General features: G+C 41.1%; 1 protein-coding gene across 1 annotated transcript in view; it reads left to right on the top strand.

Annotated features, from left to right (window-relative positions):
• Nucleotides 1-18,090, top strand: part of LOC120856187 (cytochrome P450 4X1) — a 53,797-nt gene that overhangs the window by 10,498 nt on the left and 25,209 nt on the right. Inside the window, exons 2-4 of the mRNA XM_040231232.1 lie at nucleotides 10,544-10,685; nucleotides 11,884-11,928; nucleotides 14,167-14,294. Coding sequence (XP_040087166.1) covers nucleotides 10,544-10,685; nucleotides 11,884-11,928; nucleotides 14,167-14,294 — 315 coding nt within the window. The remainder of the gene's footprint in view (nucleotides 1-10,543; nucleotides 10,686-11,883; nucleotides 11,929-14,166; nucleotides 14,295-18,090) is intronic.

Below are 18,090 nucleotides of genomic sequence, written 5' to 3'. Positions count from 1 at the left end.
GAAGCTTAGTGGCTTAAGATGACAGCCAGCTATTTAGTTCATGATTCTGTGGGTCAGCAATTTGAGCTAGACTAGGCTATGAGGCTCTGCTCTTATAGCCAGTCTCAATTGACTTCATTTTGGCTCACTGATGAAACTGCAGTCAGCTACTGGGCAGATAAAGGCTGACTGTCCTCTTGGGTGCCTTCATTCTCTTCCATCTGGTTTATTATCCTTCAGCTGGTTAGCCTAGCTTTGCCCACGTGGTATCAGGGTCTCAAGAATAGCAAGAGAGCAGGTCTCAATGTGCAGGTCTCTGAGTCATGTTTGCTACTCTCCCAAAGCAAGACACATGGCCAAATCAGTGTGAGAGAACTGACAATCAAAGTGTTGAATTCAGGGAGGCTTTAACAAATTGAGGCCATTCCTATAGTTAATTTAACACATTCCGCTTTGTTACAGAATCCTGGTCTTGAAATACTGTACGTATCTTTTTTTGAAGTACTAACTTTTTCAGGTTTTTTTAATTTTCTGTTGTGTATTAGTTATCTATTAAAGCCTAGCAAATTACCTTCAAGCTTAGCAACTTAAAACAACATACGGTTTTATCTCACACAATCTGTGAAGTTTGTGAGACTCTTTCTGTGAGAGACTCAGGGTCTCCTCCAAGGTTGCATGGGATTGGCTGGGGCTATAGTCATCTCAAGGCTCCACTGGGGCTAGGGAATCCACTCTTAAGCTCACTTACAGAGTTGTTGACAGGCCACAGTTTCTCATTGGCTATTAGCCAGAGGCATCAGTTCTTTCCCCCATGGACCTTTCCATATGGCTGCTCACAAGTAGGGTGACCAACTCATTCCAGGTTTCCTAGTTGACCCCTGATTTTAGTTCTGAAGGTTTTGCATCTGGAAACCCATTTCAGTCAGGGAAGCTGGAAAGATTAGTCACTCTGCTCTCAACATGGCCACTTGTTTCCCTTAGAGTAAGATATGAGAGAGCAAGAGTGAAAATTAGAGAATCTAAGATGGAAACTGAAGTCTTTCATAACCTAATCTTGAAACTTTTATTCCATTATTTCTACTGTAAGCAATCAGTCACATTGACAAATGTGTGTAAAACATAGGAAGGGACAATATAAAAAGGTAGGGGGTGATTGGAGGCCATTTTGGAGGCTGGCTACCACAGTTTGTTAGTTTTGCTTTATGCCTTTCTTGGAGGCTATCTCCAAAAATGAGAGATGGTCTTTGGCTGTCATTTCATTTTCTTGAGTGAGGCTCTAAAGATGTTTGAAGTCTTGTGTACACGGCAAGAACTTTCCATGAGAGCAAACCTGTTGGAGGACTCAGCCTGTCAGCATCTATTTGTTCATTTTTCAGTTTCTTAGAGATGAACCTACCTTTCTGTTACTTAGATTGCCAGGTGACTCCGGCATTCTGGGAGCGGAAAAAGGAAGGGAGCTGGGGATCTAATCATTTGTTGTGCAGTCTTTCACTGAATCCCTCTATTTTTAGACCGCTGATTCATCCCTGCCCTCCACAGTGTCTGGTTTCTTTAAGTCTTAGAGTCTCTTTGGTTTAGTTTTTCTAGAAAATAGAAGCTCTGATCTGTTGTGGGACCTGAGGGGGTGTTGCATGGAGAGAGAACAGAGATTTGGGGTTGAACCAGCCTTTAAGTTATTGCTCTATATCTATATTTATTTTTAATTTAACTTGATTAACTTTTTCTAAACTTTTCATCCTCTACTTCCATTTCCTTTGTTTCTCATTAGAGTTTAATTTTCACCTCTACACCTTCCACAAACCAAAATTGAGAAGGCACCGTCAATCAGAAATTGGGAGAACTAAAAATGGCCCAAGAGATGTGTTCTACCAGCTCTTAAGAATGATATATTAACATAGTGCTTCTCAAAGCATTTGTGGTGAAGAGCCATTTTTTTTCTGATCTGTTGTAGACAATTGTTTTCATTTTTTTTTAAAAGTAAGAATTTTCAGCAGTGTTAAATTACTATAAAAATCTGTAAGTGCTGTGCTCAGTTTCTATAATTATCTCATCATGGACTGGTTTATGGATCATACTTTGAGTAGCATTGTGGTAAAGTCTTCCAGTCTTATTGTGAACTTCTTTATTTCTCATTTTAGTTCTAATGTCCTTTTATGTTTTATTAATTTTCAAGCTTTTGAGATTTTGAATTATTACATCTTCTGGTAGACTAATCCTTTTTATGTAAGAATTGTCCCTTTTCATATCTAGTAAGACTTCTTGTCTTAAATTTTACTGTATCTGATACTAGTGTAACTATGCAAACTTTTTTGGTAGTATTGAAATAGTACTTTTTTAATCCTTTGTTTTTAACTTTTTGAATTTTTTTTCCAGACAACAGAATAACTTTTATTTTTTAATACAAATTTATTTATTTTAATTGGAGGTTAGTTACTTTACAATATTGTATTGGTTTTCCCATACATCAACATGAATCCGAACACAGGTATACACGTGTTTCCCATCCTGAACCGCCCTCCCTCCTCCCTCCCCATACCATCCCTCTGGGTCGTCCCAGTGCACCAGCCCCAAGCATCCAGTATCATGCATCAAACCTGGACTGGAGATTCGTTTCATATATGATATTATACATGTTTCAATGCCATTCTCCCAAATCATCCCACCCTCGCCCTCTCCCACAGAGTCCAAAAGACTGTTCTATACATCTGTGTCTCTTTTGCTGTCTCGCATACAGGGTTATCGTTACCATCTTTCTAAATTCCATATATATGCGTTAGTATACTGTATTGGTGTTTTTCTTTCTGGCTTACTTCACTGTGTATAATAGGCTCCAGTTTCATCCACCTCATTAGAACTGATTCAAATGTATTCTTTTTAATGGCTGAGTAATACTCCATTGTGTATATGTACCACAGCTTTCTTATCCATTCATCTGCTGATGGACATCTAGGTTGCTTCCATGTCCTGGCTATTATAAACAGTGCTGTGATGAACATTGGGGTACACGTGTCTCTTTCAATTCTGGTTTCCTTCGTGTGTATGCCCAGCAGTGGGATTGCTGGGTCATAAGACAGTTCTATTTCCAGTTTTTTAAGGAATCTCCACACTGTTCTCCATAGTGGCTGTACTAGTTTGCATTCCCACCAACAGTGTAAGACAGTTCCCTTTTCTCCACACCCTCTCCAGCATTTATTGCTTGTAGACTTTTGGATTGCAGCCATTCTGACTGGTGTGAAATGGTACCTCGTTGTGGTTTTGATTTGCATTTCTCTGATAATGAGTGATGTTGAGCATCTTTTCACGTGTTTTTTAGCCATCTGTATGTCTTCTTTGGAGAAATGTCTATTTAGTTCTTTGGCCCATTTTTTGATTGGGTCGTTTATTTTTCTGGAATTGAGCTGCAGGAGTTGCTTGTATATTTTTGAGATTAGTTGTCAGCTGCTTCATTTGCTAGTATTTTCTCCCATTCTGAAGGCTGCCTTTTCACCTTGCTTATAGTTTCCTTTGTTGTGCAGACGCTTTTAAGTTTAATTAGGTCCCATTTGTTTATTGTCAGTAGTATAGTTAGGCTTTTAAAAAATATAATCTGATACCTTTTGTCTTTTACTGGAAATAATTAGGTTATTTACATGTAATATAATTACTGACATTTTACTGACTTTTTCAGAAGATAAACTTATTAGATATTTGAAAAGAACTGAGACCATGTCTGGCACTTTGTAAGTGCTATGTAAGTGTTAAATGAAATATAAGTTCCATGTGTTTAATTTTTCAGACTTTCTGAGGACTTCAAGCCACATAGCTCTGAGAGACTGCTCCAAAAAGGTAAGCAAGGAGCCAGGGTATGAAGGAGTTCTGCAATAAAGATCACATAGTTGGAACATCAAAAGGTTACTATTAATGAAAGAAAATCAGGGGAATTCCCTGGCAAGCCAGTGATTAGAACTTTGCATTTCCACTGCAAGGGGCATGGGTTCAATCCCTGGTTAGAGAACTAAGATCTCACAAGCTGTGTGGTATGGCCAAAATAATAATAATAAAATGAAGAAAACTAAGTATCTCAACATAAGGAGTTTAGTGCTTTTCTATGTATGGGAAAATGTAAGAGTTTGGATTCATTGAAATTATTCCTTTGATGTGCACCTTAGCTATCTGCAGCTAGTATCATGTTCTTCCCCATCCTGAGTTCCCAATAGTCAGGCTCATGGTGCGGGGGGTGGGGGTGGGGGTGGGGAGGGGCAGCAGTAGTGACTGATGGCTTGATGGCTGCAACATTCTTTATTTGCTGATATGGCAGGCAACATTTTTCATCCATACTCCCCTTCTCCCCTCTAGAATATAGGATCTGTGAGAGGAGAGTCTTTGCTCACCACTATAAACCCAGTTCTTGACTCAAAGTAGGTGTTCAATAGCTACTTTGTTACTGGAGAGGGTATAGAGAAAAGGGAACCCACCTATACTGTTGGTGAGAATATGAGTTGCTGCAGCCACTGTGGAAAACAGTATTGGGGTGTGGGGGCAGGGGTGGGCAGGGGAAGATTCCACATGCCCCAGAGCAACTGAGCCTGTGCTCTAGAGCCCAGGAACTGCAACTACTGAGCCCCTGTGCCACAACCACCGAAGCCCACATGCCAAGAACCCATGCTCCACAGCAAGGGAAGCCAGGGTAACGAGGAGCCCACACAGCAGCAAAGACTGCCAAAATTAAATAAAAAATAATTTTTAAAAAGCAGTATGGGGGTTCTCCAAAAAACTAAAAATAGAATTACCATAGGATCGAGCAATCCCACTCCTGGGTGTATATCCGAGCAAAAGTATAATCCCAAATGATAATGCATGCCTGTGTTCAGGGCTGCAGTATTCACAATAGCCAAGACATGGAAACAATCTAACTGTTCATCAACAGATGAATGGATAAAGAATATGTGGTATATTATATAATAAGATGTTCAGTTCAGTTCAGTCACTCAGTCGTATCCAACTCTTTGCGACCCCATGATTTGCAGCACACCAGGCCCCCCTGTCCATCACCAACTCCCGGAGTTCACCCAAACTCATGTCCCTCAAGTCGGTGATGCCATCCAGCCATCTCATCCTCTGTCGTCCCCTTTTCCTCCTGCCCCCAATTCCTCCCAGCATCAGAGTCTTTTCCAATGAGTCAACTCTTCGCATGAGATGACCAAAGTATTGGAGTTTCAGTTTTTGCATCAGTCCTTCCAAAGAATACCCAGGACTGATCTCCTTTAGGATGGACTGATTGGATCTCCTTGCAGTCCAAGGGACTCTCAAGAGTCTTCTCCAACACCATAGTTCAAAAGCATCAATTGTTCGGCACTCAGCTTTCTTCATAGTCCAAATTTCACATCCATAGATGACCACTGGAAAAACCATAGCCTTGACTAGACGGACCTTTGTTGGTAAAGTAATGTCTCTGCTTTTGAATATGCTGTCTAGGTTGGTCATAACTTTCCTTCCAAGGAGTAAAGCCACAGAAAAAGAATGAAATAAACCCATTTGCAGCAACACGGATGGAATGAGATATTATCATACATACTGTTACTGAGTCCTAGCTCAGTCTACTCGCCACCTACAGGCCAATAAATCAGGAGGCGAGGCACTGAGGCAAGGAATAGTAGAAAAACTGTGTGTCCAAGAAGGTGGCAGACTAGAGTTCTAGAGTCCCATCTTACAGAGGCCTGGATACTTATCTCTTTTATAGAACAGAGATGGGGAGGAGGTGAAGAAGTAAAGTAAAATGGCCACAAGTCTTGCAAAATATCTCCTAGTTTGGCCAGCTGCAGGAGGGGATGTGTAAATTTCTTCTTTCTTGCAGCTGTTCACAGGTGTGCGGGGTCAAGTTGTTTCCCTGTGAGCTCAACAAAGGCACTTTAGTTTAACATTCAGGCAGAAGGGCAGGGTTCCCTGAGGCAGGTGTTATGTGTGCTCATAGCTATGGATATCATCCTTTTAGTGATTATAGTAACAAAAGCAATGGAAAGCAAAGGTTAAAGGAAAAGAAACAGATCCAGTATGGAGCCAGATTTTGTTCTTCCTTGTCACAATACTAAGTGAAGTAAGTCAGAAAGAGAAAGACAATAAAATATGAAATCACTTGTATGTAGAAGCTAAAATATGACACAAACGAACCTATCTATGAAACAGAAACAGACTCAGACATAGAGAACAGACTTGTGTTTGCTGTCAGGGAGGAATGGACTGGGGGTTTGGGTTTAGTTTAGTGCATGCAAACTATTACATACAGAATGGATAAGCAGCAGGGTACTGCTGTATAGCACAGGGAACTATATTCAGTATCCTAAGGTAAACTATAATGGAAAAGAACAGAAAAAAGAAAGTATATGCATATATAACTGAGTCACTTGGCTAAAGAGCAGAAATTAACACACCATTGTAAATCGACTATAATTTAAAAAAAAACTACTTTGTTAAATGCACACCTATATTAGATGCTAAATAAACTGATTCATTCAAAGATCTGTTGACTATAAAGAACCGACTAGGTAGACTGACATTTATTCAGTAGACCAGTGTATCCCAGTCAATGTGGAGGACCTAGTGTTTATGTGGGTGTGTATCTTTATATATAATTCAGGGAAAGTCTGTGTAACTAAGTAGTTCTTGGGCTCCATAGTTCAATGAACGTTTGAATCCTTACTACTAGTGGCTGGCTATACAATCTGTGAGAAACACGCTCAACCAGCCCAAAACCAAGGGATGGACTCAGAGACATGAAGCACAGTGAAAGCAAGACTTATAATGATAGTCTTGCAAGATCATGTGTCTGATGGGCAGGCACACCCAGGACAGTTACAGCAAGCACTTATTCCCTGGCTTGCAGATCCCTCCCTGGTTCCTCATTAGGTGAGACTGTGCAGCTGAACTGAACTGATGCGGTTATAATCTTCTTGGAATTGCCCAAGTCTCATAGGGTATTCTTTCTTCTCCCTTCCTATCCTAAGTCCACAGTTCTCAACAAGGATTTTTGTTTATCCCTTCCCAGACATCCTGTTAGCTTAGGGACTCTTCAGGTGTAAGCTGTTAGGCAAGACTAGCTTGCCAGTAATTTTCAAGACAAAACTAGCTAGCTCTGAGTGGAAAACCATTTGTTAATAATTTTCCACCCAAGGCCAGCTACTTGGTTCTGAAAATGGACCACTTCAAGTTCCATTTCTTACACAATCTAGAAGAGATTACTTAACTTCTCTAAGGCTCAATTTCCTCATCTGTAAAATGGGATTGCAATTGTATCTGCTTTATAGGGTTCCTGATGTAAAGAGTAAAGAATATAAAGCATAGAAAAGCATTAAATTCCTTCTGGTTTTATTTAATTAACAGTAATCTTTTGAAGTTTTGACAACCTGGTCTTTGTTGCAAAAACTCCTATATATCCTGACTTCTCCTTCACCTCTTCAGAGCAGTCTCTCAGAGCTATCTGAGAGGCTGCATCCTGGGCTTACGTCCTCAGTTTTGTCCACCATATAAAACATAATTCTCAACTTTCAGGCTGTGCATTTTTTTTTCTGTCGACAGCAGCACCTAGCTCATCATAGTACTTGGTAAATGTTAGCTATTACTATATCTCAGGGGACTAAGCTCTTTTTTTTTTTAATATTTCTGAGCATCTTTCCTAAATACATATGATACATAAATTCAAATGTGTTTAGATTTGGATGAAGAAATATAAATTCATATATTACAGAATTCACAATAGCTTTCTTTCCTTTTTTCCCAGACAAGAGTTACTAAAAGTACAACCAGAAAGCTTATGGCTGAGGATGTCCATGACAATTTCAAATATACAAAAATAATCCTTAAGTTGCAATTTCCACCAGGGCAAAGAACTTGGCTGTTTTATATTTCTCTGCATCTCTATGACGTGGCACATATAATAGGCACTTAATAAATACTTATCTGTTTATTGTTTGCAAATGAATAAATATTTACATTGTTAGGAAACATAATTTGCACTGTCAGTGGACTCTTATCACTGGCTTGATTGTGGGAATGTTAGCAAAATAGAGTCTGCAATATTTCAGGAACTAGATTTCAGGAGTCTCAAATGTTTTGGGGGCCCTAAAGTATCCAGGGAACGCTTCATGGATTAGAGCTACTAGCTGGTAACAGGAAACTGGGAGCTGAAGTTTTCCACCTTTTCACAATCACACAGCAAATTCTGATTGGTCACACAAGAAAGAACTTGCCAGCTTTAAGATTTCTTTACAAGACTTCCCTGGTGGCACAATGGTTAAGAGTCTACCTATCAATGCAGGGGACACAATGCAGACGAAGGACTCAGTCCTAGTCCCTCCTCTAGGATGATTCCACATACTGAGGGCTAACTAAGCCCATGTACCACCACTACTGAAGCCCGCACACCCTAGAGCCCATGCTCTGCAACAAGAGAAGCAAGTGCACCAAGAGAAGCCTGCACACTGCAGCGAAGAGTAGCCCCTGCTCTCCACAACTAGAGAAATCTTGGACATAGCCATGAACACCCAGCACAGCCAAAAACTTAGATAAATAAATAATTTTTTTTTAAGATTTTCTTTGCAAGTCAGGACCCTCACAATTGTGCTCAAAAGCATAGCTAGGCACATCCAGACACACACAGAAGTGCCTCTCTACCCTCACACTTTATACAACAAGCAGATGTAAATGGATCTTATTGTCAGTGATTTAGAAGTGATTTGGGGGGCTCTAGGGTACAGTAGCTTGAAGCAGGATCCTAGATCCTTGGCCAGAAATCAAATCTGGATCATGGTGGTTAGAGTGTTGAATCCTTAACCACTAGATCCTGAGGGCCAGTGGGGTTAAAATGGGACCTCACTGCTTGTCTTCTTTGAAAAAAGAATTCATCAAAGAGCAAAAGATAGTATGGTGGGTAAAGCATTTATTAGAAGCAGAATACATGTGAAAAGAACACATGGGTGGGCTCAGAGAGTGGTACTTCGGGGGTGACTTAAATTGCTTATATGAGGGGATGGATTTTCCAGGTTTCCTTTGGCCAATCATCTTGCTTGTTGCTCATATCTGGTCTGATTCAGGGTCCTTCGGATGTGCATGCATATCTTTTAGCCAAGATGGATTCACGCAAAAGTCTCTGCGAGGTTGGCAAGACATGTTATGGATTGGTGCCTCCTCCCTGCCCTGACCCCTGAGGATCTTTTCTGCACATGTGTGGTCTAGATCTTCTTGATTCCAAAAATATGTTGTCATCTTATCTTTTTGTTCTAGCAGAGCTCAGCTCCTCTCTGCCCCTGGCTTTTCTCTGAAATGTCAGCTGGAGACAAGCTCCAATGGCTCAGCCTGAGGCCCACCTACCTTCCTACCTCAGAAGTGAAGTGGAGTGAAGTGAAGTCACTCAGTCATGCCCGACTCTTTGCAACCCCATGGACAGTAGCCTGCACCAAGCTCCTCCGTCCATGGGAATTTTCTAGGCAAGAGTACTGGAATGGGTTGCCATTTCCTTCTCCAGGGAATCTTCCCGACCCAGGGATCGAACCCAGGTCTCCCACATTGTAGATAGATGCTTTACTGTCTGAGCCACCAGGGAAGTAACTATTTAAATGAGCCATAGTAATCTGCTTATCAAGGCAAAAAGTTCATCTCTGATGGCAGTATTTGTACTCTAATGTATAAATGTTGGAAGCTGAGAGTTTTGTTTTTGACCTTACTTCAAGATTTATGCCGGAGAAGGCAATGGCAACCCACTCCAGTACTCTTGCCTAGAAAATCCCACGGACGGAGGAGCCTGGTAGGCTACAGTTCATGGGGTCGCTAAGAGTCAGACACGACTGAGTGACTTCACTTTCACTTTTCACTTTCATGCATGGAGAAAGAAATGGCCACCTACTCCAGTGTTCTTGCCTGGAGAATCCCAGGGATGGGGGAGCCTGGTGGGCTGCCATCTGTGGGGTCGCACAGAGTTGGACACGACTGAAGCAACTTAGCAGCAGCAGCAGCAGCAAGATTTACACACCTATATAAATGTACCTTCTACTATTAGAAGGGAAAAGAATTAGGCTTTCTTTGCAGATGGAATTGGCAGATTTTTAGAGAGCATTTACTATTAAGTCATGAGAAAAAATCAGCCATCAGTATTTATAGAAACGGAATGGTGAGCTGGATGGTGGGTCATGTTCAATCTACTAATGTTTTTTCCTTCCCACCTAAAAACATCTTTTTCAGCTTCCGGACTCCACTCCTAATCTGTGTGTGATGCTGGCAGGTGAGGCAGAGTGCGTGACTCTATTCACTGCACCTTCTCACCTGGGGAAAGAGTTCACAATATATATCATTCAATGGGAACATTGTCTGGTGATACAACATATTATACTGAAAGATGAATATACTGTTTGGTTAGAAAATTATACTCTAGGCTTAGAAATCCCAAGGAAAGTGTGTTCACTCACTTCCAGAAAAAGGGTCAAGCCCCTCTACCTATGGGACCTCATCCAGAACCTGAGCTCAACTCGTGTCTATAGACGGGGGGATAAGTCCAGACTGGCTGACTTCTTTCATTTCTTTCACTTGTTCATTGCAGTTATTTGAAGGTGATAAACTGGAGAAACTTGAGAAGATTGTAGAAAAATACCCTTGTGCCTTTCCTCGCTGGGTTGGGCCCTTTAACGTATTTTTCTATATCTATGATCCAGACTATGCGAAGACATTTCTGAGCAGAACAGGTAAGAAAAGAGATGAATCTCAGGATCCTAATCCTCCTAGGAGTGATATGACACAACCCACAGGAAGGATTCTAAAGGAATTCTGAAGCAAAGATTGGTATTGGGCCTTTAAGAGACACTGGCAGAAGGGTGGAGAGGTTTCCCACCAATCCTGAAGGGGATTCCCACATCCCCCTGGTCACTTGTCTTGTTCAGATTTCCCTGGACCATTTTAGGGCAGTGTATCTTAAACCTAGAAGGTACCATCGGATCTCCAGGGCCTTCCTTTCCTCTCTTGGTTTTGTGACTTCAGCATCAGTATTACTCCCCACCTCAGCCCCTTTCTCGAGTATAAAGTCTTCAAGAGAAATGTTCCCAGTGTAGATTATCTCATACCACAAAATTCAAATGTCCAGTTTTTGCTCTCCCAACTTTGTAAAGCTAATGATAGGCTCAGGTTCTTTGTGCTATTACCTCCCTTGTGTGCATGCATGCGCTAAGTCGCTTCAGTCGTTTCCGACTCTTTGTGACCCCATGGACTGTGGCCTGCCAGGCTCTTCTGTCCATGGGATTCTCCAGGAAAGAATGCTAGAGTGAGTTGCCATGTTCTTCTCCAGGGGATCTTCCCGACCCAGGGATTGAACCCATGTCTCTTAAGTCTCCTACATTACCAGGTGTGTTCTTTACCACTAGCACCACCTGGGAAGCCCCATTACCTCCCTTACTCTTAGTAAAACCTTATAAAAGCAGACTTTCCCTGAAAGCCTCCATGTCTCCCAGTCCCACAGCTCTGATTTGTCTCATATTCATCTTGTAAAGGACAAGAGCTGTAAAACACCCTCATGTTACAGTTCAGGAACCCCTTCAGGGTTCTCCTTCTCCAGGTTCTGCAGGTCTTGGCTGTAATAGTCAATTTGCTTTCCAAAAAAGATGTGATATATTGTCCCAACTCCTGTCCTGGACACTTTGCAACCTTTGGGCGATCTGTTTCTGCTGAAGGAAGTGGAAACAAGGAAAGAATCTGGATTTGTGTACCTGTCTGCCTCCTGGAGCTGCTGTCAGCTTCCTAAGCCAAGAAAGCCAAGGGCTGTAGGGAGTGAGCCACGGGCTCCCTTTTGCTCACTGTTTGTGGTTAGTTTAGGCAAATGAAGAGAACCGTCCCCAACTTTGGTGATTTTCCTCTAATGTTGTCTTTTGTTTCCTCTGCTTGACTCTGCAGATCCCAAGTCCAAATTCCTGTATAGGTTCATGATTCCAATTGTTGGTATGTATGTGCAAATGAAGGAGGTGACCCACTGTTTCTTGAAGCCCCGTTTGGATAGCAGAGCTTGCCAAGGAAACTCAAATTAGAGTTCAAAAGCATGGAGAATATGGTAGATCTATACTAGGAGTTTTCTAGGGGGAAAGTCAAGAGGAAGTCCTAAAGTCAGCACAGTGCAACTTCCTAGGAACCCTCCTTGTCAATTTCTCTGCCAAAGTCTCATTTGCGAGACAGCCTGTCTGTAAATCTGTCCCATCTCTTGTCTTTAAAACTGCAGCCTTTTTTGCTGTCCTGCATACAGGGTCATCATTGCCATCTTTCTAAATTCCATATATATGTGTTAGTATACTGTATTGGTGTTTTTCTTTCTGGCTCACTTCACTCTGTATAATTGGCTCCAGTTTCATCCATCTCATCAGAACTGATTCAAATGTATTCTTTTTAATGGCTGAGTAATACTCCATTGTGTATATGTACCACAGCTTTCTTATCCATTCATCTACTGATGGACATCTAGGTTGTTTCCATGTCCTGGCTATTATAAACAGTGCTGCGATGAACATTGGGGTACATGTGTTTCTTTCAATTCTGGTTTCCTCTGTGTGTATGCCCAACAGTGGGATTGCTGGGTCATAAGGCATTTCTATTTGCAATTTTTTAAGGAATCTCCACACTGTTCTCCATAGTGGCTGTACTAGTTTGCATTCCCACCAACAGTGTAGGAGGGTTCCCTTCTCTCCACACCCTCTCCAGCATTTATTGCTTGCAGATTTTTGGATCGCAGACATTCTGACTGGTGTGAAGTGGTGCCTCATTGTGGTTTTGATTTGCATTTCTCTAATAATGAGTGATGTTGAGCATCTTTTCATGTGTTTGTTAGCCATCCGTATGTCTTCTTTGGAGAAATGTCTATTTAGTTCTTTGGCCCATGTCAATCTATGCCAAAACCAATACAGAATTGTAAAGTAAAAATTAAAAATAAATAAATAAATTAAAAAAAAACAAAAAAATAAAAAAATAAAACAAAACAAAACAAAACAAAAAACTGCAGCCTTACCAGCCACATTCTTTATTTTATTCTTTCTTCTCTCTTGTTTTCTCGGATCTTTGCTTTTCTTTTTGGAGTTTCTGTATTTCCATATGCAAATCAGTAAAGTTTTGCTTCAAACTGTAGTTTGAAAATATTCCACGCTTAATTACAAATTCCAAGCCTAATTACAAATTCCAAGCCTAATTACAAATTAAGCTTTTTAGTTATATAATTGGCATTTATGTTAGACAAGGAAGGAATTAAATGAAAGAATATAGGTTTTGGATTCAGAGCTACTTGAATTTGAATCCTGCCCTTCCCCTATCCCCACTAACTAGTTTAGTGATCTTGGAGAAGTCATCTAATTTCTCTAAGCCTCTGTTTTCTCATCTTTGAAAATAAAGATGAGAATAACATCTCTGGGCTATTGTGAGGATTGAATGAAACACATATTTTCATTTTAGCCATTTTAGTGTAATGGCTGGCATTGTATCAGCATTGGAGCATGTATCTATCGAAAGCCTGGCATGTTATAAGCACTCAATGAATGATGGCAATTAGATGTTAATAAACTTTAAGGTTCTTTAAAAGCCAAATCTTTACCTCTCTGACAACAGAAGATTATGAGGCCTTAGGTTTGATGAGTCTTTTCACTTTGTATCACTTACAGGTGTGAAGCACAGACTAACACTGAAGAAGAGGGTAGCCAAAGACAGACTTAAACCTCTTATCTAGTTGCTTGTGAATTTTGTGTTCAGACAGCAGTTTATGGATTCGTTTTGAATAGATAGGAGATAAATATTTGTTGTGCCTTTGCTGGGACCAAGCTAGGGGCCTTATGTATATGCCTTCATTTAATCTGCACAGTGACCCAGTGAAGTAGGTATTTATTATCACAGTTTCTCATTGAGAAAACCAAACTCCAGGGAGGTTACATAACTTAATTACTACCAGGTAGTAACTGGTGATTTCAGGGTTAGCATGCTTATCCAGCTTCAAAACTCAGGGTCTTTCTTACAGAGCTAAATCCATCCCAGGTATAAGCATTAAAACTCACTTCATCCTTAATGTACGAGCACTACTTTGACATTCCACCATGTCACCACTGTCTGTGCACCAACAGTAACTCCATGATGTCTGTGTTCCTCACCTGTCCTTCCCCATCTCACCTCATAACATGGCATGTGGTTTTGTGCCTTTAATTTCTCAAGGAAAAGGACTAGTAAATTTGGATGGACCCAAATGGTCTCAGCACCGTCGCCTACTAACTCCTGGATTCCATTTTAATATCTTGAAATCGTTTGTCAAGGTGATGGCTCAATCTGGGAACATCATGCTGGTAAGTAAAGGGATGAAAGTGCTCTGGCGGGTTGTAAAACGCTACAGCGAATGTATCAGATATCTGTTTAGTGGGTAAAATCAACTGAGGATGATTTCTAGAAATTAACCAATGTACAAGTACCCACCAAGCAATGAGAGTCCATGTAAGCCTTTGCTATCGTTCTTTGGATGATAAAAAAAGAAGATCTGGTCATCCATCTTAGGTATATTTTGAGATCTTATGACAGTAAAGCAAGTACCAAGTGGTAAGACTCAGATGATAAGTGCTGTGGTGACAAGTAAGGAAACTAGAAGCAGCTATAATAGCTTCAGATTCAGAGAAGACTCAAATTTACTATGAAATATGAGCTGGACTTGAATATGTGGATAATATGGATGAGGGCATTTTAGGCACAATAAGTTAGCAGGAGTAAAAGTTTGAAGGTTGGAATAGACTTGCCTGAAGACCATAAAGGACCTAGAAAGAATGTGTCTACATTGAAGTCGAAGATGTGTTTCCTCTTGCAGGTAGTGGAGTATTATTAGGAGCTGACCTGTGCTCGTCCAAAGGGGCAGAAGGATGTTGCAGAATATTCCTGTGGGTGGTCCCTGATTTATAAATGAGTTCTAGTCCAAAATTCCACTTGTACATGGCATATTTTTGATTTTTAAATTGTACACACTTGAAAATAAGACAAGTAATTCATTAATACAGTTTCATTATAACACTTCAAACACCACAAACAGAGCCAAAGTTGCCATCCACCTACATCTGCAAACCTATCCCTTTCCCAAGAGAGAACCACTGTTACTACCTGGTTGGCTGGGTCCTCAGCCAAGCTCACAAAAGCAGATTTAACCTGAAATTGACTGGGATTGTGACTAAAATGTTCATTGTGCTTTCTCAAGGCAGAAACCTAGAAGTACAGGCTAGAGAGGGCATGCTTTCCAAGTCTGGTGCTATGCAGTTTTATGCACAATTGCAAATCAGCCTGTGGTGATATTTGAGTTTAGCAACAGTTTGATGAACGATTTCTATTTTCTTGCTTCTCAGTTGCGTATTTTCCCAAGACTCTTCTTACAGCCCCCCCCCACCCCTGCTTTGTTGCAAAGTGTCTCTGGAGAGCCTCTTTTGTTCTCATTTCTTCTAGACTCCATTTTTTTTGGTATTCCTGTAGGTTTCACTTTATTTTATTTATTTTTATAGAATTTTCATTGAAATATAATTGATTAACAATATTGTATTAGCAAACTCACTTTTTGTACTCAGTAAAACTTACATAATCCTCAGCCATGTCCGACTCTTTGCAGCCCCCTGGACTGTAGCCCACCAGGCTTCTCTGTCCATGGACTTTTCCAGGTAAGAATCCTGGAAAGGGTTGCCATTTCCTACTCCAGTGAATCTTCCCACCCCAGGGATCAAACCTGTTTCTCTTGCATCTCCTGCATCGGCAGATGTATTCTTTACCACTGGTGCCACCTGGGAAGCCCTCAGGATGAAAGCAACTGACTAAACAGTTGACACTTGGGTAAAAGATTGTTTTCAATTTCTTCGCTTTTTTTCTGTGGCCTCCAAATCCTTAGCATCCAGCTGTAGGCATGGGTGCTCAACAAATATAGCTTGATCTAAACTTAAAAGCATCACTATCAACAAAGCTAGTGGAGGTGATGGAATTCCAGTGGAGCTGTTTCAAATCCTGAAAGATGATATTGTGAAAGTGCTGCACTCAATATGCCAGCAAATTTGGAAAACTCAGCAGTGGCCTCAGGACTGGAAAAGGTCAGTTTTCATTTCAATCCCAAAGAAAGGCAATGCCAAAGAATGGTCAAACTACCGCACAATTGCACTCATCTCACACGCTAGTAAAGTAATTGCTTAAAATTCTCCAAGCCAGGCTTCAGCAATACGTGAACCGTGAACTTCCTTTAGAAAAGGCAGAGGAACCAGAGCTCAAATTGCCAACATCCGCTGGATCATGGAAAAAGCAAGAGAGTTCCAGAAAAAACATCTCTTTCTGCTTTATTGACTATGCCAAAGCCTTTGACTGTGTGGATCACAATAAACTGTGGAAAATTCTTCAAGAGATGGGAGTACCAGACCACCTAACCTGCCTCTTGAGAAATCTGTATGCAAGTCAGGAAGCAACACTTAGAACTGGACATGGAACAACAGACTGGTTCCAAATGGGAAAAGGAGTATGTCAAGGCAGTATATTGTCACCCTGCTTATTTAACTTCTATGCAGAGTACATCATGAGAAACGCTGGACTGGAAGAAACACAAGTTTCAATCAATTAGAAATTGCCGGGAGAAATATCAATAACCTCAGATATGCAGATGACATCACCCTTATGGCAGAAAGTGAAGAGGACCTAAAAAGCCTCTTGATGAAAGTGAAAGAGGAAAGTGAAAAAGTTGGCTTAAAGCTCAACATTCAGAAAATGAAGATCATGGCATCCAATCTCATCACTTCATGGGAAATAGATGGGGAAACAGTGGAAACAGTGGCTGGCTTTATTTTGGGGGGCTCCAAAAATCACTGCAGATGGTGACTGCAGCCATGAAATTAAAAGATGCTTACTCCTTGGAAGAAAAGTTATGACCAACCTAGATAGCATATTGAAAAGCAGAGACATTACTTTGCCAACTAAGGTCCGCCTAGTCAAGGCTATGGTTTTTCCTGTGGTCATGTATGGATGTGAGAGCTGGACTGTGAAGCAGGCTGAGCGCCGAAGAATTGATGCTTTTGAACTGTGGTGTTGGAGAAGACTCTTGAGAGTCCCTTGGACTGCAAGGAGATCCAACCAGTTCATTCTGAAGGAGATCAGCCCTGGGATTTCTTTGGAAGGAATGTTGCTAAAGCTGAAACTCCAGTACTTTGGCCACCTCATGCGAAGAGTTGACTCATTGGAAAAGACTCTGATGCTGGGAGGGATTGGGGGCAGGAGGAGAAGGGGACGACAGAGGATGAGATGGCTGGATGGCATCACGGACTCGATGGACGTGAGTCTGAGTGAACTCCGGGAGATGGTGATGGACAGGGAGGCCTGGTGTGCTGCGATTCATGGGGTCGCAAAGAGTCGGACACGACTGAGTGACTGAACTGAACTGAACTGAAACTTAAAACATGTAGATTTATTTGTATTTTTTACACAAAGAATGCTTATTATGATGCATACATTTTCAGCAGGGAACTTTATGACAGTTTAAGGCACAAAACGTCTTAGGTAGTGGAAGTGGGTCATTTGGGGTCTTAGGTAGTGGAAGTGGGTCATTTGGGGGCGGAAGTAGAATAGATACAGGCAGTGCTTGGCTGAGAGCCACCTCCCAGCAGCTGCTCCTATTCACTGCTTATTTCTTTTCCTGACTTCTAAATCAAAAAAAATTATTTTTAATTCCAAGTTTATTTTTAAGTGTAGCTATAGTGGTTGAGAGTAGTGATAGGTGGGGTATCTAGCAATCTGGGGACTGAAGAAGGAGGAAGCCCTGGGGAGAACCCTTGTAATTATGGGTTTGTGTGAGATTATCTGTTTTACTGGAACCCTGATCTGTTCTAAAACAAGAGTTATGATAATAATTGGAAGGCCAAAGAATGCTTACCTCAGCCATTTACCAGATACCTGGTTTGTTCCATGCTTTTTCTCATTTAGTTGAGTGCGTTTTTCCCTTCCTCATGCCAAGTAAGCATTTGGCTTATTTATGTGAAAATTAGTAAACAGAAATCTCATTTAAAATGGAGTCAGGAAGCCAGAAGGGGAGCTCTCAAGTCCTACCACTAGAGATCAATTGCAGATCCAATTGGAAGAAACCTACCT

This window comes from Oryx dammah, unplaced genomic scaffold (genome assembly GCF_014754425.2).
Source record: "Oryx dammah isolate SB20612 unplaced genomic scaffold, SCBI_Odam_1.1 HiC_scaffold_28, whole genome shotgun sequence".
In the NCBI taxonomy this organism is placed as follows: Eukaryota; Metazoa; Chordata; class Mammalia; order Artiodactyla; family Bovidae; genus Oryx; species Oryx dammah.
The sequence above is the reverse complement of the archived record's forward strand: the minus strand, read 5'-3'. Positions and strand labels throughout refer to the sequence as shown.